We start from the raw sequence: 21,895 nt of genomic DNA, 5'->3' as shown, positions 1-21,895 counted from the left end.
GCGTACTGTGTGTGGCTCTTGGGCCTAGACATAGGGTGGTGGCAAATGACCACTACACCCTTAGGGATTTCCACCTTTCCATGGAGATGCAATGGTCATTTCGCATGGCCCTGAGTCTAGGGACAAGAGCTGCGTGCCACATCTGACCAGGTAGTGTTCTTTCTCCCTTTTTTTTGGGTAATGTATGTGTACCTCATCTGAGGTAAGACTTAATTACTGATCCACCCTTGCGTTTTGGATATTTACACGTACCTCCTGTACTTTCCGAAATGATTAATAAGTAAACCCACTCCGTTAGTTGTTCAAATTGATTATCCTCTATATTCATTGCAGACATAGATAATGATGTAAATGAAACTTCTTTCAGCCTTAATTAAGATACAAAGATCAAGATCTGCACAAACTCATGGAATATATGTTTAGGGAGCACCTACAAGATCTGATATTATTATTATTATTTTTATTTTTATTTTGGTAAGGATCTGGTATTCATTAATATGAAGAAAAATATATCTTTTATTGGGTGAGTATCAAGAAACATACATAATTTTCAATAAAACTTATGTTGCCTGGCCTTCTACTCATAAACTCTGAAACTATGTTTGTCTTCTTTGAAAACCCAAGAAATGCACACTATTGAACCCATTCATGATAATTTGATAATTGCTTCATCAAAAATTGGTATCTATTACATTCTGAACATGTAAGTCTCACTGGGATTGCAATCAAAGTTATCATCTCCTCCAAATCCATATTTGGTATTGTAACCTGGATAATCATTCAAATTAAACTCCACTGATTTTATAAAATTGAGGCCATTAAGTGAGGCCAGAGATACAATATTCCATTCACAATGGAACCTGTTTGATTTGTGGGAAATATGGATTTCTCCATCTTCCAAAAGCATCTTCTTGGCATTCTTGAAGAACAACCTAACAAGCTTTTGGTGTAGACTGCATATGACAAAAAAAAAGAAAAGAAAGAGTTAAATAGAATTAGTTACAATCATATTCAAAAATTATGTAAAAGAGTATACCAAGTACATTTATACATCTAACTCATCAGGCCTCAATAGCAAATCAATCTATTAAGCAACTTTTGATCAGAATGGTTATCCTATCCATTTCATGTCTTTACCTCACTCTCAAAAGGTGGGGATTAAGTTAAATCACAATGAGTTATTGGTGCTAAACAAAACATATACCTGATTTGGTTCTCCGGCGATTTTTCCTTGAACCAACCAGCATAGGGGAAGTTGAAAACAATTCTATCAAATTTTATGCCCTCAAGGAACTCATGGACTGACATTGTTGTTGCATCTACTCCATGAAGAACTATACATCCTCTACTCTTCAAATCTTTGATGTTAGACATGGAATTGCTGTAGTTTTTCTTTAAGAAACCTGAAATATAAACCCCAATTAATGTTGTATTATAGATATTACCATTTTGAGGGCTTCTCTGGTAACCGTACTAGTAAGACCCAACAAGAAAATTAATTCATAAAGTAGTCTAGCTACTTGGAACAGAATCAGATTGTGCTAACACAACCCAAGGAAAGATAAAGATTTAATCCTTCTATTTCCAATTAAACTTTTGGTTGAGCTTCAACTTCTATAGTTTTCTAGTCAGAGTTTTACATGGAAGGATAGATATTCTATGTTCCGATGGATTATATTATATTTCTAATGCTGATATGAAAATAGGAGGATGGAAATTTCATAGTTACTCAACCTCATGACATTGGCAACCAAAAAACAAAACAAAAAAAAGTCAAGTGGGTTTTATGCTATACAGCCTAAGGAGCTAGGGAGTGTCATAATGCACGCATTACCCCTGTTTTCAAAGAGGTTGTTTCCATACTCGAACCCGTGATCACTTGGTCACAATAGAGAAAGAGGACAAAGAAACAAAGATGGGTCAAAACAAACAAAATTAACTATTGATTATAATCTGGACCCTGATCTTCTACGGTGCCACGAGCAGAGCGGCCTGAGCGGCGCACATTCAGGTTGCCCTCCAATGACCACCTTGCCCCTGCCCAAGCACCTTACCCAAGCGGGGGTAAGGTGGTCATTGCAGGGCGCCGTGTTTGTGTGCCGCTCAGGGCAGGGCGCCGTAGACGATCTGAATACTTATAATCTTACTCCAATTTAAAGACATACTTTTTGAATCGAGAGACGTGGCAACCATGTTGTCGGCAGAACCGAAAACCTTGGCCAAACAAGCAGAGAAAGAGAAATCTCCCTCCCCAACCAGTAATATCTTGTGAGAACTGGAGTAGTGCTTTATCCTTTTCTCTCCTTGCAAGACTCTTCTTGTCAATTCCTTGGCTCCTAAATCATCATTAGAGACTGTGATCTCATCGCCAGTAGAGACTTGAAGGATAGGATTAATCTTTTCTACAGCCTCAACACCATTGTCAACAAAGATGGTTACCCTTTCATCCTCTGATGATGAAACCCTGTTCTCTGGGTCAGTAGAGGCAGGAGGAAATGGTTCAGCTACATCTTCTTCTTCTGAAACTCTGGTGTTTCCATAACCGGAGGTAGGATGAATTAGCTTCACCTCTTCGCAGTCAACAAGTGTGTGGTAGCCATTCTCTTCATCACTTGTCTTCACTCTCTCTTTTCTTCCAAATAAAATTCTTACCAGGTTGGATAAGACCTGACCCATTTCAAATAAAATGCTTTTCCCGGTTGGAAAAGACCTTAAATATATATAGGTGACCTGTTTCCCATTCAACATCAAGACTGAAGAACAAAATTTTGCCAGTCCCCTCAACTTCAAAATCAAAGGAGAGAAAGAGAGATGAAAAGCCGTTTATGATCTCCACAGCCCTTTTAAGAACTCAGTAATTTCTTGTGGGATGATTCTACTGAAGATTCTGTTTTTAAGCATATAATTGGCCTTCAGTTCTTTACAACATCCGTTCCCATACCATTTATTGTGCGAGGATTCCCAGCATTCCGACTGACGTTCTCTCTTCCCTGTTTCCCTCACTCACTCTCCCGTTTCCTCCAGCCGTGAGCTTGGCAGGTAATCCTTTCCTAGCGGTTCGCACTCTAGCACCCCTCTAGGTTGCCCTCGTAGGTACCAGTAGCCAACCGCAAAACTTTCGCGGTGCATCAATGAAAACGCAGCACCAATGTTATGATTGGAAGAACTCACCCTCATAAACCGGTCTACAAGGAGAGAAAACCCAATATCATATATGCCCACATCCAATCCCTTATGGGACCGATGTGGGACTATTGCACATAACAGAGTATGTGATCAAACTTGCATTAGTTTTCATATTGCAATCAAATTTGTAACTAATAATCTTTGCTTTAATTTCACCCCAAAAAAAAAAAAATCTTTGCTTGAATTTTCAATTCACACCTCTCTTGTGTTGCGTGCCAATTGTAAACGCCTAATCTTCACTGCGTTTTCAATACTTCTTGAGCTCTTTGATCTCCATTCTTCACCATGGTTTGTAATCAAGGTACTTGGATTGGGATCTATCTCCATGCCCCTGCTTTTTAATAAAACTAGGTTTTATTATCTTTTTAGCCTTGGATCGTTCTAGTTGATCGCTTCACTGGATCGGTCTCGATCAATACCGACCCAATGCGGGGGAGGGGAATTGATTACCAAACATGATCTCCACAGAACATGCAAATAAGCGATTCTTCCTGTAAGCTAAAACCTCTACAAAAGAAAATAAAGTATGAATACAATCTTCTTGTAACCAAAAACTTGGTTACCACAAGATTTTCTCTTAATTAATAGGTATGATATGGACACTTTTTGAGGATTAATAGCCCAAACAACTTCTGCAAATAGAGAAATCTAGCAAATAATACCTTTTCATCCCTCCCCCACTACTCTACCCTTTGTGTTAATTTTTTTTTGGGTGGTACAATTGTGTTGGTTCTTAAGCTAAGATTGTAAATGGACTAACGATCACTTCATCATTAATCAGATTAATCTGGATGTATGAATCCAAAGTATTGGATTCCTTTTAATTGAATCAGAAATATTTATTTTGAGGGGGGTGGGGACTTTTATTACTCACATCTACAACAAGAACAGGACAAGAATAAAATGAAAGGTTAAAAAAAAAAAAAAAAAAAAAAATGATGGGGACACCACCACCCACCCCCCCCCCCCCCCCCCCCCCCCCCCCCCCCCCCCCCCCCAACCACCCCACACCACACCCCCCCCCCACCCCCCACCACCACCAATACCCCAACCAACACCACACACCCCACAACCACACCCCCCCCCCCCCAACCCCCCCCCCCCCCCCCCCCCCCCCCCCCCCCCCCCCCCCCCCCCCCCCCCCCAACCCCCCCCCCCCACACAACACCACTATGAATTTTTTATTATTATTATTTTTTCACTTACTTTGAAAAGTATGGATTTCATATGGATGATACATTTTTCATGACACTCATTCATATGCTGTGTGGATTCTTCCTCGCACTGACAGCATGGGGAACCCTCTCTCAAAAAGAAAAACACTAAGGAAATACAAAAGAAAGTTTATCACGTCACTTTCTCTCTCTAGACTCTCTCCCTAAGTGGTCCAATTAGTGAATGCAGCACAACTGGTATAGCCGCAAGTAGGGGTTGTTTCATCTTGGAGTTTGATTTGTAAGGAATCCAAATTGTACTAATAGGGACATCTACAACCTTAAGAAAACTAGTGACCGTTTGGCATGATTCAACCCACATCTACTGTTGTTGTGTAGCAAAAAAGACCGAGCCAGGAAAGTTTTTTTTTTTTGGGGGGGGGTGGGGGGGGGGGGGGGGGTGTAAAGTAAAACCAAGCCAGGTAAGTTAGTATAGTTTCATTCTATGCATTGATAATAGTACATCCAAACGAATACATTCTTATAATCTCATTTGGTGATTCAATTTTACTACAAAACAAAGCAAGTCGTTATCAAACATTCATATCCACGTGGTGATAAGGATTTTTTTTTTACTCCCTCCCACTGTAGAAATAATGTAGTATGTGACAAAATCTAAAATAATAATAATAATAAACAACGATTTCCTTCCTAAGAGGAAAGAATATTGATTATGTTGTATACTATTTTATCTTAAACAATTTTTTTTGGACATAGGATTAGAAGAAAACTAGGTAATAGTATAAAATCTTTCTTTAGTTTCCAACCCAAGATTCTTTACAAGTCAGTTAAAAATATTTTATTAAAGATTTATTTTAGATTAGTTTTAAAGTAATAATCTCAAATAGATTCATTTGATTTAGTTTCAATTTGGGAATGCTTTGTTTCTCTTCTCTTTTGTCACTGCTCTATAAACCTCCTTAGGTAGAATCTTTTTTTTTCTTCTATGTTTTAGTCAGTTATCCTGATAGAGAGACTTTTTATTACTAGCTAGTGAATAAAAGATCTTGGTCCTCTATCATTGTTGCCACCGTGCATCATGGTGGTATTTGTGTGTTGCGTTGAGAAATCTCTAATAAGAATCCCCCTGGGCTCAGACTTGCACAAAAGAACAAGATGGACACCAGAGGGCCGATTTTCATCGACGGGAGACTCTCCGATGCCTAAGTCTGACCATAATTGAGAATAGTGAAGATGTCTTTGTAAGAGATTATACCTGTGTATATATAGTATTAGTGATGAACCAGGCAGTCCTTGAGAGAATCCCAATATGACAGTTTCTATTTTTTGTGAGAATATTTCTAAAAGAATCTCTTTTGGGGCGTTATCCCCTCTTTCCTCTTTTTCTGCTTCTATTTTAGTAATTTCCATATAGGATTCGAAGGACATAAAGAAGGTTTGCTTTGCATCTACTTGGCGCTCGAGGCCACATTTGATCTATCCTTCTTTGGTTCGGACCATGGAAGTGGTCCATCGAATCTTGGGCCGCAACATCTCATCGATGTGGCATGACTCCATTGGATGATTATATTTAGGTATAACATTGTGAACAAAATGGAGCTTTCTGTTTAGTTGATTGATTGACTCATGTCATATATATAGGTCAAAGATTATATATAAATACAAAAATGAAGGCATGGAAACACACAAAAACCCACCCATACATACATGAATCAGAATGGCTAGATCAACTCATCTCAATGTAAAACGATGGATCTCATGTTGGGATTTGGGTAGCATTCATCTTTAAAGGCTAGCCATTAAAGATAGGGTGTCTAAGTTCCTACAAACTTTTACATTGGACTATTCACATCCGATGTAGGATTGGTTGTTTTCAAGTCGAACCCAATAGTTTAGAAAATCTGTAAAGATTGATTAATCTAGTCTAATCCAGATCAGGATTGGTGGAATTCATGGCCCCGTATAAACATGTATTAAATGCACATCGTACTATTGTCTTGTATGTTAAATTTTTTTAAAAATATTTACGTATTCACACTTATTTTTTTATTTTAATTACTATAAACACAATCTCTGTGTGCTAGAATTGATTTCGTAAAAATCCATCCACTTTTGGCTCGATCCATTTGGTATTTTGGATTCAATGGAAATTCAAGGGAAATAAAGCGAAAATTTTCAAACCAAAAAAAAAAAAAAAAAACTTTTGCATTCATTATTCAACATGATTGTATAAACAACTTAAATTTCTTACTATATTTTATTGAAGAGAAGGTCCCCTGAGCAAGCACAATAAACTACACTCTCTCGCATTGTTTTTTATAATCATTGTCTCTTTCTTCAAAATAATTAATATTATAATAAATGTGAGGAGGCACGGTGCATGCCTTAGGTCTAGAGAGCATTTTCCCATTTATTAGGGATATGTTTTTTAGATGTGCTATTTATTTTACTTTTCAAACCCACCGGATTTTTTATTTTTATTTTTGGTAAAGTGAAATCTTATTGCATAAGGGGGCAAGAAAAACGCCCAACATCTTGATTACAAAGGTCAAGAAGCCAGGGACAGGAAATAGGCCAAAAAGTCTATCTTGCCACAGACAGGACCTTTCGAGCTAGAGAATGCACAACAAGGTTTGCATCTCTAGGAATGCAAGAGAAGTTACAACTGATGAACGTAGGGATTAAGACCCGAATCCACCGGATTTTTGGATTGAAAGTAAAGTGATCTTTAACAACAAAATGGGAAATGAGTTGGAATTAGTGATATAATCATGCTATGTCATGAATACAAATTTTTTTTTTTATAAGTATTTGATTTCTTGTTGTTTAATTGTGTATAATATCTTGTAAACTAATAATGATATTTTAATATTATAAAATAGGGCAATAGATCATTATTTGATCGCATGGTTTTGCACCAGTGCAGGGCCAATAAAAATGCATACAAGGGAACCACGCAACTAAATGATGTTCTATAATTTCCCTCCCCAAAAAAAATGATGTTTTATAATTTAATCATGTCAAATGATATGTCTTCCGAACATAATATTTTGGAGCTCCCTGAGCCCTTGAAAGATAAAATCTCATCTCTTGAGCTGCTCCTTCCTTTTTTGTTGGTAAGTTGAGCTGCTCCTTCCTTGTCTATGTGAAGCGTGTAGTCGATGTGATGTAGAATTTTTATCGTATACGATTTTCTGATCGCTGTGGTTTCCTAGTGCCTCTCCCTAGTGACTCTCACAAGAAGATGGTGGACCCCACCTGGGTAGAGTGTTCGATCAAGTGCCCCGGGTGGATCCCAATTCCCTCTTATGAGAGACACTAGAGAACCGCACCGATCAAGGAACCATAGATGATAATGATTCCTGTGATACGTGTCTTGGTAGGAAACAATAAATGAGGTTTTCTCCCAAAGTAAAACCGCGTCATATTTTAGAGCGTCAATTTGGTCAAAATAGATGATGGCGATGTGTCATTTTCTTTTTCTTCCATCACAATCACACTACTCTTCCCGGAAGAATCAGCGTTATTACCAACACCACCAACTTCCTTTTTGGAGATCAGATCAAATCAGGTTATCTATGAGAATCATTCTCGTACTCCACAAACCGTACAAAAGGAATCCAAATTGGATAGGAATCGGATGTGATTGTATTCATATATTTTCTGGACGAATGTGGATACTTTTAATCGGATTTGAATGCGGGTTGAATTTGTACTTTTGATCATCTATTTATATCTCTGTCTTATGTAATTCGGACTTGTCTCCCCCAGATACAATTCACTCTCAATCCAGATCTCTTAGATCATGAATCTTTTTTTCTTATATTCTAGAACCTATTGAATCTTCAAAAATCGTCAAGATCGTTATTTACTTAATTTTTTATTAATAAGTATTTAATTTTTTTTTGAACGGATTTTTATCAAAATATTAGGATTTTTTTCTGGGTATCTCTAAACGAATACGAATATCCCTAGATGGATATGAATGCGGATGCCGATAGAATTTAGATTTTTGATTATCCATTTATATCCCTATTTGGAATACAAAGTTACACTACTTAGTGTATGTATAGGAGCTGTGAGGAAAGTTGTGTAATTACCTTGTTATGGTGGAATATATGTACAATACTTAGCGTATAGGAGGTGTGAGTAAAGATAATTAGATGGGTTATGGAGAAGTTACACAGATCATCGATACATAGTGCACGTGAATGTAGGGGTGTCAATTTAGGACCAAAATTGAAAATGGAACCGATCCAAACAGATAGGAATTGGAATCAAACCACCCAATAGTTTATTGGGACGCATCTGCTCCTAGTGATATACTAGTCTGGGTCAACAGTTTTTTTCTTTCCCACACCCATGAAAAAAGGGGGAGAGATGGTGGAAAGGTAGGACTAGGACTCTAACGCTCACTTCTCTATTTTTTTTTCTCCCTCTCTCTATCTCTCTGTAAGTGGAGGAGAGGTAGAGAAGAAATCCAGAAACGGAGAATATTGGTTTTTGTACAGGATATAGAAACGCTGGAATTTAATGAAAAAGTAGGATGTCTGATTCTCCTATTATTATTTCTCGTGAACTTTCATTATTTACAGAAAAATTAGAAGTAGTAGTAGAACCACGCGATATGTGAGATTCACCATCGATTCACCGGCGGGACACAACCATGGTACAAAATTTCATGAAATATCATCGAAATTTTGGTAAATTTTTATAATTTCGATACTATCGAGACGAGATGGGCTTTCGAAATAAAAAAAGTTCAAATTTCGAGAAAATCTCAGTATATCTCGGTATATTTCAGTATATTTCGATATATTTAAACACTTATGACTTTATGAGTTTAAACTTTAAAGTTTAAACTAAAGGTTACATTTGACTTTATTTTTGTTTCATTACTTTGTTTAAATTTTTTATTATATCTTTTAGTACTTAAAGAATATGTATTTAACTATTTTATACAACAGGGTCTGACCGCATACAGTCAATCAAGGGTGCAAACCCAAAACACTACATTGAGTTCATTTTTTTTGCAATATGAAGGTTTAAATGTGTTTATGTAGCTTAAATAAGGGTGCTCATGAAGTATCAGGCCTAGATATGGCCAAATACCCACCGAGATGGAATCCCAAAATATTACAGAAAAAATATAATATTTCGACGAAATTTCGCCAAATTTTGAATATTTCGGATATCTCGGTAGGCCCGAGATACCGATATATCGCGAGATATAGTACTATGGACACAACACGTGAGAAAGAGAGAAAAAAGATATTTCTTTTCTTTTTGTTACCTTTTTTATCTTCGTACATTTTATTCCCACTCACTTTTGATGGGATTTGGCTCCTGTCCTACAGTGGCGGGAGCTGGAGCGTCTAGTCCATGGAAACCACCAAAAAACAGGGGATGGGATGGTCATTTCACAGGTGGGTCCCAGGTCGCTCCAGCTCCCGCCACTGCAGGACAAGAGCCTTTTTATTTTTGATGGGTTACCCTTTTGGTAATTCACGTTTAGACCGCTTGAGAGTTGAGAATTCAGATCAAGCTTTTAAGATCATGGGCTGGCTCATCGACATTGGCCTATCCATGTTGGTATCCCTAGCCGCCGTTGATCTGAAAAGGATCTTTCGGATCATGTCCAGCCGTGGCTAGGGCTGTAAATAGATCGGATTCGACTCGGATAGTGTTATATCTGCATCCGCATTCGATTAGCTATCGGATGGATTCAAATAGTGCTAAACGGATACAAACACGAATACGGATCGGATATTTTATCCGTTTACATGTAAATATAGCTTTTCGAATAGCTATAGTCTATCCGTATCCGCATTCGTTTAGCTTTCAGACGGATTTGAATAGTGCTAAAAGGATACGGACATGGACATGGATACGGAAACGGATTTTGGCTATTCATTTACACCCCTAGCAGGAGCTGGATCGTCCAGCCCCGCTAACAGGACTCCATCCGTATTTTTTCTATCGTTTTGCTCCCGATACGATTGGACAGGAGTCAGGTCGGATACAAACTAGGGGTAAAACAGTTAAAAAAAAGAATCCTAATTTTTTTTTAAAATATCAGGGGCAAATTTGTTTGACATGGGATTGATTCGTATCGATCCATATCAGTATCATATCAATTTTGAAGGTGACCGATATCCAATCCTTTGACAAATGATGATGATAATGACTACGAGGACTTGATTTATTAAACTTGGAATTGGTGTGAGCTTGATTCCAACTCGATTCCGATAAGGATAGATTCCAATAGGTGAAATCTGTCTAAATCCTTGTTTCTGTACATAGATTGGCCAATTTGAATTGGCTGGGGTTGGGACTTGGGATGAAATTCAATTCGATTGAACCAATTCAATTTGAATTTTTGAATCCATGGAATGTGATGATATACTTGAACTCAAAACGCAAAAGGAAATTTTACCAAAAAATAAATTCAAAATAAAGCTCAAAGGGAGACACACTGAGCCCTCCAGTAGTTGGTGGACCCAACTTCTAATATGGTCCTAGTGAATCACTAGACTTTTTTATTCTAAGACAGTTCTCCATAATTCTACTGTAGCGTTAATCCCTGTTTTTCTCTCATTTATCACAACAAGAGATTATTTTTGTATTGATACATGTATATCTTATAATTCAAATAGAAATCATATTAATGTGTATCACAATATTACTATATATATTTTTATGCCGTATTTTAACATTCGTAAGCAAATATATCCGTTTTTATGCCGTACTGAACTTACTAACGAGACACACACGTCAGGGTTGCGGACTTGCCTGCCGTGCACGTCGAATATAGACTATTAAATAAAGGGAAATTTTCGGCAACACCTCCTCCGTTAGACCGTGGAATTAATGTCATCCCTTTAAGTCCCAATATATCAATATGGGCCCAAAAACTAGTGATGTGAGCAGGTTAGATTTTTTTAAAAGACTATTTTGCCCTTCTCCTTAAAACAAGTGAACCAAGTCATCTGACCAAAATGCCCTCTATCTTACTCAAATCGTTTCCCCCAAACCTGCAAATGGATTCAGATTTAGGTTAAAAAAATTCAAATGGATCTTCCCAAGGACTCATGCTCGCCTTTGATCGAAAGGAAGAAGAAATTGAATCGAACCAAGAAGAAGGGTTTCCCTCTGCTCTCTTCTGATTTCTCTAATTTTTTTTTTTCAACATTCATCTTAAAATCGTTTAAGGTTTGATTCAACATGGAACAAATGGAAAGATGGGAATCAATACTTGTGCCTGGATACTTTGGAGTTAAATCGCCGCCAACTGCGGCTTCACCCGACGGTACTTCGGTTTTCAAAAACCACGACAAACAACAATGAAACTTCGGTCGGTGTCCATTTGCCGGAAAAACAACCCAAAAAAAATACCCATTCTTCCAAATTCGGTTACCTAACTCACCCTGTAACTTGCAGAATTTGTTTTTATTTTTTAAATCTGCAGGTTACAGGAGAGGCCGGCGACCGCAACAAAACTGGTAAAGGGGAAGTCCGGCTGGGGCTGGCCCATGAGAGCATCACGGTTATGGCAGCCTGGCTGCCCAGTTTTTTTTTTTTAAAATCTAAACAGTTACAGGTTACCGGAGAGAGATATTCACTCCGGCGACCATCTTTGTCGCTGCCCTTTAACCAATCACCCTGTTGTCCGTTTCTGCGGGTTTTTTTTATTAAAGCGATCACAGGTCACAGGAGGGAGGACGACCTCACCTCGGCAGCCACCATTGCCAGTCTCCCTGTCCCTTAATGGCAGCCATGACTGCCTTCGTAGATTTTTTTTTTATTTATACCCAGACAAACAAATGGCTACTGATTTATTGGAGGGCAAATACGACAAAGGCATAGAGTCAGGGACGAAAGTTGCCGGAGCATAATGCAGGTCAGGGAGGGAATGGGGTTTCGAGAGGAAGAGTGGATTCCCAAACTTATGTTTTATTCCAAATCAACACTTAAGATTTATTTATTCAGATCCAATGGTCCAAAAGACACCCTTGAAAACCCCAACCCTTTTTTCTATTTTATCATTTGTTTTTTAATATTTGAGTGTAGAGGGTAGTTAAGTCATTTCCATTACACACGGTTAACCCCGTTTGTTTTTGGGTCCCAATTGATATATAGGCATTTAATGGGGTGGCACTAATTCCACGGTCCAACTGAGGGGGGTCGTTGAAAATTTCCCTAAAATAAAAGGCGAAGATGGAAGGAATTTTCCGACAAATATCCTAGAAAGGAAAAGCAAAGTCAAGAGAAGAAGACTATAGATTGTCTCTGTTCGTCTTTGCCTTGCCTATAAATTCTTGTGTGTTCTTTCTCAATTGAAGCTGATATCGAACCAACAATTAACAATTCCTTTGAATCTGATCAGAATCCTCGATTTTTGGGTTTCTAGGGTTTTAGTATTGGAAAGGGTTGGAGAGGAGGAGAAACCATGTCTGGGCAGTTGCCAGTAGGATTTCTTCTGGGTCCGCCTGCTCAAGAGTTGCAGAGAGTGATTTCAGATGTAATCCTTAAAGCCCATCATTTCAAACACTATCTGGAGCAGCTCCAATCTACTCTAAAAACCATTACTCCTCGAATCAAAGAAATAGATCGTTTGAGTGCTGAATTGACAGATCACCAGAGACAAGATATAGTAAGACTGAAGGCTGAGTTAGTGAAGGGTCAAAAGCTTGTAAAGAAGTGTTCTTCTGTTCCATCTTGGAATTGCTTCAAGAGGTGTAGGCGTTCGAAAAAAATCCTTAAATTGGATAAAACTTTGCTGCAGTTCTTTCAGATTGATGTTCCTGTTGATATCTGGCTCCACAATAAACAGATTCTGGTTGATCTGAGAGATATGATCACCAAATTTGATACGTTGAGTTTGAGATCGGAGAGTTCGAGATCGGATAACTCCGGTCCTCAGATCAGGGACAAGGTTTTTGGATTGGACGTGCCTCTGATGGAATTGAAGATGCAATTGTTTAGAGAGGATGTTATGGTTCTAGGGCTGTGTGCTCCTGGTGGTTGTGGGAAAACAACGTTGGCTACCATGCTCTGCCGAGACAGTGATGTGAGAGGTATGAAATAAATTGAAAACGCTTCTTCTTGTTTCTCAATTCCATGCCCTAATTTTGGTTCTGCTTTCTTGAGTTATATTTATTTGAAATTTGTTTATATGGAAACCCTTTTGATGCAAAATTTTTCATGCTTTCTGTACTTCTGTGCTATGCATCTCAAAGACGTCTACAAATGAACATTTTTTTCTTATGGAAGTTCTGTTTAACTCTCCTCTGTTGTATGCATTTACAAGTTGTTATGAATGAACCCTTTTGGATCGATGGTGTAAACTGAAGTGAGAACCTGTAGATGAAGGGAACCTAGTTAAAAAATCAGGCCAGACTGGAGTGAATGAACCAGAGTAGGACAGACAGTTCAAGAACCCAGAATCAATTGGAGTTAAAAACAGCTCAAACACAGTAGTTCCCTTGCTTTTATTGCAAACCTTGTGAAGAAGCCGGTTCTCTATCTTGTTTACTTTTTAGTTTCTTTTGCGATAGTTTTATGCTGTCAGTTTTGTTTGGTTAAATCAGTTTTAAACTGGTCAATTCAGAACAGATCATTTGAATGGCTTGGCCTGTTGGGAACAATTGCGCAACCACAACCAAGCAAACAATCACATACAACATGAAGAATTTAACATGGTTCGACATGAATGCTTACATCTGCCCGAGAGAACCAGAGTATTTTTCACAAAGGCAAAAAAAAACTCTCCATCACTCCACCTCACAGTGTGATCTCCCTTACTTATGTCTAGGATTCTCTCTCAGAGATGATATATTAAACCTGGAAACATCGCATGTTGTCCGAATTATATACTTTTGTCTTTTAAATACTCATAAATTTCCTGTTACCGACAAGCACAACTGTATGCTCTCCTGATTTTAGGCTTTATTTCTTTTGCATAACGAATTTAAATCTTCTTCCTAGTGGCTATTGTCTAACACTCTGATTGAACAGACAGGTTCAAGAGCATATGCTTTCTTAGCATTTCAAGCTCTCCTAACTTTAAAGCAATAGTACAAAGATTATCTGAACAGATGTTTCCAAATGATCCAGTCCCTCAGTTTCTAAGTGATGAAGAAGCATATATGAAGCTGGGAAACCTGCTGATGCTGAGAGAACAACAGCCCATATTGTTGGTTCTTGATGATGTTTGGGAGGATTCAGTTGTTGAGAAATTTATCTTCAGAACTGGAGGATATAAGATTTTTGTTACATCTAGAACTGAATGTCAAGCATTTGATTGTAAATATTCTTTGAAAATGCTCAGTGACGCAGATGCCATGACTCTCTTTTATCACTCAGCTTTTCCTGGGAATGGGAACAATGGGAACTATGAGGAGCCTGACAGAGATCTTCAAAACAAGGTGTTTTATCTAGATCCTATCTACTTATATTATGCATTCCTTCATGTATGAAAATGAGTAAGAAGCAGACATTTTGTAAGGGATGCTTGTATGCTGACATTCTTCTGTAGTTCCTTTTGAACTCTAACTGGATTTACTGGAAATTGTTAAATTGCAGATAGTGAGAGGTTGTAGGGGACTCCCACTGGCTCTTAAGGTGATTGGCAATTCATTGCGTCAACAGCCTGTCGAAGTATGGAAAAACACAGAGAGGATGCTAACAAATTGCTCCATTTTCGAGTCCCACAGTGATTTGCTCAGTTGTCTCGCTTCCAGTTTAGACTACTTAAATAAGAAGGCTCAAGAATGTTTTATGGACTTGGGTTCGTTTCCTGAAGATGAAAGAATCCCTGCTTCCACTCTTATAGATATTTGGGTTGAACTTTATGACTTAGATGAAGTTGATGCTTACATCAACCTCCTTGAACTTTCTACTCGAAATCTTGTTAATCTGATCGAAATAACAAGGTATGCTAGGCCCCTCTCTCTCTCTCTCTCTCTCTCTCTCTCTCTCTCTCTCTGTGCACACCACCATCCTCAGTTCTCCTTTTCTTTCTCGCCCCCCCCCCCCCTTTTCCTCCCCTTTTGGCACTTCCCATATGACATGTATATAATGTTCAATAGTGTCAATATTGTTATCTCATAGCTGTGTGAAGGTCTTAAGCTCAAAATTAGCTAGTCCAGCTTGTTTGTCATGCATTTCCTGTCTGTAACCCAGGATATGAAAGGCATATTGTGTCAAAGGGGTGTTAAAGGAGAGTGGAACATGACTATGATGTTTGGTAAATACAACTAAAATTTTATACCATATGAGCCTACTAAAATGACCGTCACCTTGGTATTTAGTCAGCCATGTGCTGTGGTATGACAAGAAATGAATATTATACCAAGTGCACTACCTGATCTGAACACAGTTTCTGAAATTTGGACCATACAATCTTTATTTGCTTGATCTTTTTCTTGTACACTCGTATCCTCTGTGTTCAATGTTCTAAGCCATAATATTCTCCTTGTAAATCAGCGGAGATGCTTGTCAGATTGATGGTAACTTGAATGGGCTATTTGTTACCCAGCATGATCTGCTTAGAGACTTGGCTATCTACCGAAGCCGGCAGCAGGGTACAAGATTAATCATGGAAAGAAGAGAAGACAGCATTCCCAAGGGATGGAGTGAAAAAGGGCACCAATTTCAAAATGCACGCCTTGTCTCCATCTACACAGGTTTCATAAACCTGCATTCTATTACACCAAAGTGCTTCTTCAATCTGTCATCTTTTCTCACCATCATTATCTTTGGCTTATTTTGCAGGTGAAATGTTTAAATCAAACTGGTGCAACATGCATTTTCCTGAAGTTGAGGTTTTAATCCTGAATTTCTCTGCAACTAAGTATATTTTACCCCCACTCATGGAGAGAATAGACAAGCTGAAGGTTCTGATCATCGTAAATCATGGGCGCTACTGTGCACAGCTGAGTTGTATGATAACACCTGGTTATTTGTCTAATATAAAAAGAGTTAGATTGGAAAAGGTTTTGGTCCCTTCCCTTAATGAGATCACGATGCCATTGAAAAACTTGCGGAAGATTTCACTGTTCATGTGTGAGGTTGACCAAGCCTTGAGGAGCTGCAACTTCAATTTCCCTTACATGTTGCCAAATCTTGTGGAGATCAATATTGACTCTTGCAAAGATCTTGTGGAGTTGCCTAATGGGCTCTGTGATCTTGTCCACTTAAAGAAGCTCAGCATAACCAACTGTCATGAATTACTTGCACTACCCCAGGGAATTGGATGCATGAGAGATCTAGAAGTGTTGCGGTTGAATGCCTGTACAGGATTGGTAGAGTTACCTAACTCAATACAAAAACTCCAGAAGCTAAGGTTTCTTGATATAGCAGACTGTTTGAACATGGAGAGGCTGCCTGAAGGGATGGGTGAGTTTCATGGTTTGGAAAAGCTAGACATGAGACAGTGCTTGGGACTGAGGGAATTGCCTAATTCAGTGATGAATCTTATGGATTTGAAGGAAGTAATCTGTGATGATGAGACCGCTAATCTTTGGGAACCTCTCCAACAGGATTTAAGTAAACTGAAAATCACAGTGCCTAAAGACATCAACTTGTCTTGGCTTGGAGTTGATCTTTAAAGCCACAACCAGCACTCTTAATAATGATCTCTTGTTTCGGTAGTTATGGAGACCTTCAATATCTTTGACCACTTTATTTGGGATTTGGATCCTCTATGGCGCAGCATAGAGCAGCTGCCTGTGCTGCGCAGACATAGGGTCACACTCAGAGACCGCCTTGCCCCAGTGGGGTAAGGCAGTCTTTGTGTGTGGCCCTGTGTCTTCATAGCACAGGCTGGACGGGCAGCTGCGCCATAGAGGATTTGGATCCCTTTATTTGTCATAAGAGTTGTGAAAATGTAACCGTGTTATATTGACAAGAGACATGTTTCTCTTTTCTTCCCCAGTAATCAATCGTCGCAATGTCACATGCATCAAGTATAGGTTATTATTATCGGGTAGGTAGGTTCTGTAAGATGGGATAGTGTTGATCAGTTATTACTTATTAATAGTTATGTAGAGTCGAGATGATGTGGAGTAGTTGTCTAATAGCAATTGTGTAACGGTAGTGGGTTTACTTGTGACCAGTTATGTAAAGGCTTGACAATCCTATTTAATAGTTATTGTGGTTCTCTCTCAAAACCCCTGTTTTCTCTCTTGCCTTGTTTTCTTTCTCTCTCTCCTTTTCTTATTTTATTTTTAGACTATTCTAGCACGTTCAAATCACCTATCACTCTTTACTAGTAGGTCTATTGCAGGTGCAAACACTTCAATTATACCGTGCTACAATGGTCAAGCATCTTATTTGAGAGACCATATCATGTGGTTTCATTTTGTTGAATGAAACATTTTTCTTTTAGTTCTGTGATGTCCATGCAAAGATTCTTGATAAAAACAATTTGTACATCAAAGTCAATATCTTACTTATTTAATATTTATATTCATAACATATTTGGTGCTAATAACTTAGATAAAGGAGTTGACAAATTTTGTACCGTATCAACTTTAGTAATACAATTATTACCAATTTCTTACTTATTTAGTATCATCTCATCAGAGAGATCAAACAATGGCCTCATGCGTTGTAGAGGCAACTGTTGATTTTGCTTAGTGTGTTTCTATATGTTTGTATTCCTTTCCAACATCCCAAGTCCTTTACTGAAAATTTTGAGGACACTCTATCTTGACATATGAAAGTATGCAAAATTCATTCCCAATAAATTATCTATTATCTACATAGAGGGCCAGGAAAATCATTACACTCCCATAATTGATTTTTTAATTATTTTTAATAAATACAAGGGTCATCCATGTTTTGCTCAAAACCAAACATTTTGATTGTTTGATCAAAACGGATTATACAACTCCGTAAAAATTGTTTGAGACTACATATGGATATCAATAACTTACACACTTTGTTCTTTTCTATTTTTTCATTCATGTCTTTCTTCTTCTCATATATCCGCTAACATCAAATGAATCCTATGATGGATCAACAAAAGTCCAGACCTTGTTGAAATACATAGATCAGTTTTAGAGTGCATAGCATCACTCCATTGGTATGTGTCTGCATCCTTCATTGCCTTAGAGTAGTAGTAGTTATAGGATTTAAATCCAAAGAATTAGACACCATGTAGAACTTTTCTACTTGTTTTTTGTCATCCTTCATGAAAAAGGTATAATGAATTAGAGGTTTAACATATCTCCCACTACGACGAGACACACTAGGTTGTTTCACAGGTTGGAGAATATCAAAGATAGGTTCATTCGGAATTGCAAATAAATAATAACATGATAATTGATTAAAGTTCACTGGATCAGATCTAGGATATAATATCCTATGGTGCCTTTAGGGTATCCCCAAAGTGACACCTATCTGTGCTAATTTTCAATTCATCTATAAGTTGCTATTTCACTCATGCGCAATATAATCCCACACTCTAAGATATTGTAAATTAGACTTATGTCCATGCCACAATTCATAGGATGTTTTAGATACAGATTTAGTCAAAACCCTATTCAATATATAGATAATCGGCCCAATGCGAAAACCCAAGAGGCAAAAAGAAATCATAATAAATGAGAGTAATCATTTGTGGAAGTAGCAAAATACTCATAACCACAATGGACCCGAATACATAAGGGACAACAAATATCATAATGTATCAAGTTTGATACACCACTGGCCCTTCCATCATTTTTAGAAAAAAAAGGTTTCTTAGTCATTTTTCTATAGACAAGATTCACAACTTGGATAGAGTTATACATTTAGTTTTTCTAAAGGTTTATCCCTTACTAGCCTATTTATCCTTTCTACTCCAATATGAACTATTCTAAAATATCATAGGTATGTGAAATTTACGTGAGATCGTATTATTTTTTACCATATTATAACTAATTGTTTCAGTTGAAATTGATTTAAAAAATACAAATCGATCATTTCTTTAAAAGAGATAACAAACATACCATATCTGACAATAGGATTTAAATTGAAATAAAGAAATATCCAGTAAACTAGTATTTGAAATAGAAACAATATTCCTATTTAAATTAGAAATGAAAACAATTATTTAAGCTATACTTTTAGTATCATTAAAAAAATGTGCCAAGATTAATGACACTGGCATGATCTCCCATACAACTCTCAAATGTAGCTCAATTTTCCAGAGTCTTTTGTCTTTTTGAATCACTGCAACATATTACAAACATTGAGAGGGAACCCAACTTCCATACACCATAAGTCAGTTGGTCCAACTAACAATTTGATTTAGATAATATAAAAGATTCAGAAATATCTTCTTCTAGCTACTTCTTCAATGTAGTTCGGTATGTCCTACAGTTTTGCTTTTAGTTACCGATTTGCTGCAATGAAAACAATTTCCCTTGACGGCCTTTTTCTGAACCCCACCCCCTGAACTTTGAGTCTGTTAAGAAGAGGAAGAACCTTAGCAATACTAATCCAAATCACTGATTCCCTTTTAGTCCAAGACGATGGATGGAATAGACAATTGTTACCTTCAAAATCTTATCCATAGACTATTTGATTGTGTAAGAACATACCAAGCCAATTTAGAAGTAGAGCTTTATTATGGATAGCAAAATATCTAAATCCTAACCATCCTAAATATTTTGGTTTACACAATAATCAAGCCACCCTATGGGACTTCACTTATGTTTTGCTTCTCCACCCCCATCGAAAAATTTGAATTTATTGAATCTAATTTGGAATAGATTTTAATTTAAATCGCAAAACATGACATCAAATTATAAGTTGGTATAGACTTTAGAACTGGTTTTATTAAAATAGCCCTCCCTGCTTGAGGAAGCAAAAGTATTTTCCAACTCCCTAGTTTCTTCTCTACCCTATGTATAAAACAATGACATACCTAAGATTTATATCAAGTGAAGAATACATGTGTTCCCCGATAGGGTAGCATTTTCCTCAATAGGATTAACCCCTAAACTACAAGACACCATGTTCTTGATTCTCTCCCCAACCTGCCTACTACATATAGATCATTCTACTTTTCTTAAAATTAATTTGTTTGCCAGACAGATCTTGGAAGAGATTTAAAATAGTATACATACTAGAGGGTATAACTTCAAAGAGCATGTGGGTAACTTCATGACAATTCTTACCTATCTTTATTCCTTTAAACTTATCAATATCTCTATACACTTTTAAAATGTGCAACAACCCTTCCATAGCTAAGATAAAAAATAAGAGGTGAAATAAATGAATACCCTTGACAGATGCACCGAGATGGTTCGAAAAAAACCGAAACAACTACCCTCCATCTTAATGGAATAAGAGATAAATGATAACGTGTAACTAATCATGTCACACAAAGTCTAACTAAAACTTAGAAACTCAAAAATCGCCCTATACCCCCCATTCGATTCTGTCATAGACCTTTGACACGTCAAGCTTAAAAGCAACCCATCAAGGAGAAAAAAATGTTTGTATATGATTAGACCCAAATCCGGATCCTGTAAAATTTTCAGTAAACAACTTACAAATTGTTTTATAAATTTGATATTATTTATAATATTATTTTATTCAATATTTTGAAAATATTTTTATCCAATAATTGATACATAATCTATGAATTGACATATTCGATGGATTAGGGTTTTGACAATAATTGAATTGCATGCTTTATAGTCTGATTATGTAATATTGATTTAGTAGAGGGATTGATATATAATTTATTTGATTAAATTGTGAATTACTATTACTTTGGAGGGATAATGCCATAATGATACTAATTTATCATTTTATTTTTATCCAAAAAAATATCTACATATATTACGAGATTTTTGGATTAAATAAAATACTCAATGGAATCATATCATACTTCTTTTCCACTTTCTAGCATACAAAGACACTACGAAATGACAAGATTACTTGTCATTGAAATGTAAAATCACAAAATCATTATTATAAAAGAGAAGGGGAGGGAACAGTCCAAGATATTTTTACTACTCCTTTCTCTCCGCCATCAATCTCACTTTCTCTCTTCCTTCCTTCTTCGATGATAATTAAATTTTTCTAAAACTCTAGACTAAAAAAGAGTGTCATCGTGTGTATTCTCAAAGATGTCAAAGGTTGTGTGAACGTGTGTGTTCTTTGCATTGCTCGAGTATAAAAGAACTAAATTTACATGAAAAAATCATATTTTATTTTTTTGGAAAATTCTTGGTAATTGTGAAGAAATTATACTTGTGGTTGAAAAAGTAATGAGTCATGACCCTTTGGGCAATATTTTCAATTACATCCCTTACATTTTATATGGTAAAGTTTGCATTTGAGAGGACTTGACCTAAGACCCATTGGGTAATATTCCCAACAATCTCTCAAACTTTTCCAATGTAATCTTAAGTCTTTAACCATGGTTTGATGTATCAGTATCTGAACGATATGTACCAGTTTTGCAAGAAATAGATCCCAATATTGTATTGATGATACGGTACGAACAAAGGATAAAATGATTAGAAAACCCA

At 37.1% G+C, this 21,895-nt stretch overlaps 2 protein-coding genes across 2 annotated transcripts in view; one reads left to right on the top strand and one right to left on the bottom strand.

Annotated features, from left to right (window-relative positions):
- Window positions 1-683: 683 nt before the first annotated feature.
- On the bottom strand, window positions 684-19,467 carry LOC122667962 (uncharacterized protein At4g26485-like). Its single transcript, XM_043864466.1, has 4 exons — window positions 19,456-19,467; window positions 2,166-2,689; window positions 1,205-1,403; window positions 684-953 (listed from the first exon to the last, which is right to left on the bottom strand). The coding sequence occupies exons 2-4, from the start codon at window positions 2,674-2,676 to the stop codon at window positions 689-691; spliced, it is 975 nt and encodes a 324-aa protein (XP_043720401.1). The 5' UTR covers window positions 2,677-2,689; window positions 19,456-19,467; the 3' UTR covers window positions 684-688.
- The window catches only part of LOC122667957 (probable disease resistance protein At5g66900), a 25,387-nt gene continuing 16,266 nt past the window's right edge, over window positions 12,775-21,895 (top strand). Inside the window, exons 1-5 of the mRNA XM_043864453.1 lie at window positions 12,775-13,438; window positions 14,379-14,788; window positions 14,946-15,295; window positions 15,849-16,048; window positions 16,137-16,974. Coding sequence (XP_043720388.1) covers window positions 12,811-13,438; window positions 14,379-14,788; window positions 14,946-15,295; window positions 15,849-16,048; window positions 16,137-16,972 — 2,424 coding nt within the window. The 5' untranslated portion in view covers window positions 12,775-12,810 and the 3' untranslated portion in view covers window positions 16,973-16,974. The remainder of the gene's footprint in view (window positions 13,439-14,378; window positions 14,789-14,945; window positions 15,296-15,848; window positions 16,049-16,136; window positions 16,975-21,895) is intronic.

Source organism: Telopea speciosissima, chromosome 7, assembly GCF_018873765.1.
Source record: "Telopea speciosissima isolate NSW1024214 ecotype Mountain lineage chromosome 7, Tspe_v1, whole genome shotgun sequence".
Taxonomy (NCBI): domain Eukaryota; kingdom Viridiplantae; phylum Streptophyta; class Magnoliopsida; order Proteales; family Proteaceae; genus Telopea; species Telopea speciosissima.
The sequence above is the reverse complement of the archived record's forward strand: the minus strand, read 5'-3'. Positions and strand labels throughout refer to the sequence as shown.

Coding starts and splice junctions, on each gene's coding strand:
- LOC122667962 (XM_043864466.1), bottom strand. CDS start 2,676: ATGGGTCAGGTCTTATCCAACCTGGTAAGAATTTTATTTGGAAGAAAA. Junction 1,404..2,165: donor CACGTCTCTCGATTCAAAAA/GTATGTCTTTAA, acceptor TTTATATTTCAG/GTTTCTTAAAGAAAAACTAC. Junction 954..1,204: donor TCGCCGGAGAACCAAATCAG/GTATATGTTTTG, acceptor TGTCATATGCAG/TCTACACCAAAAGCTTGTTA.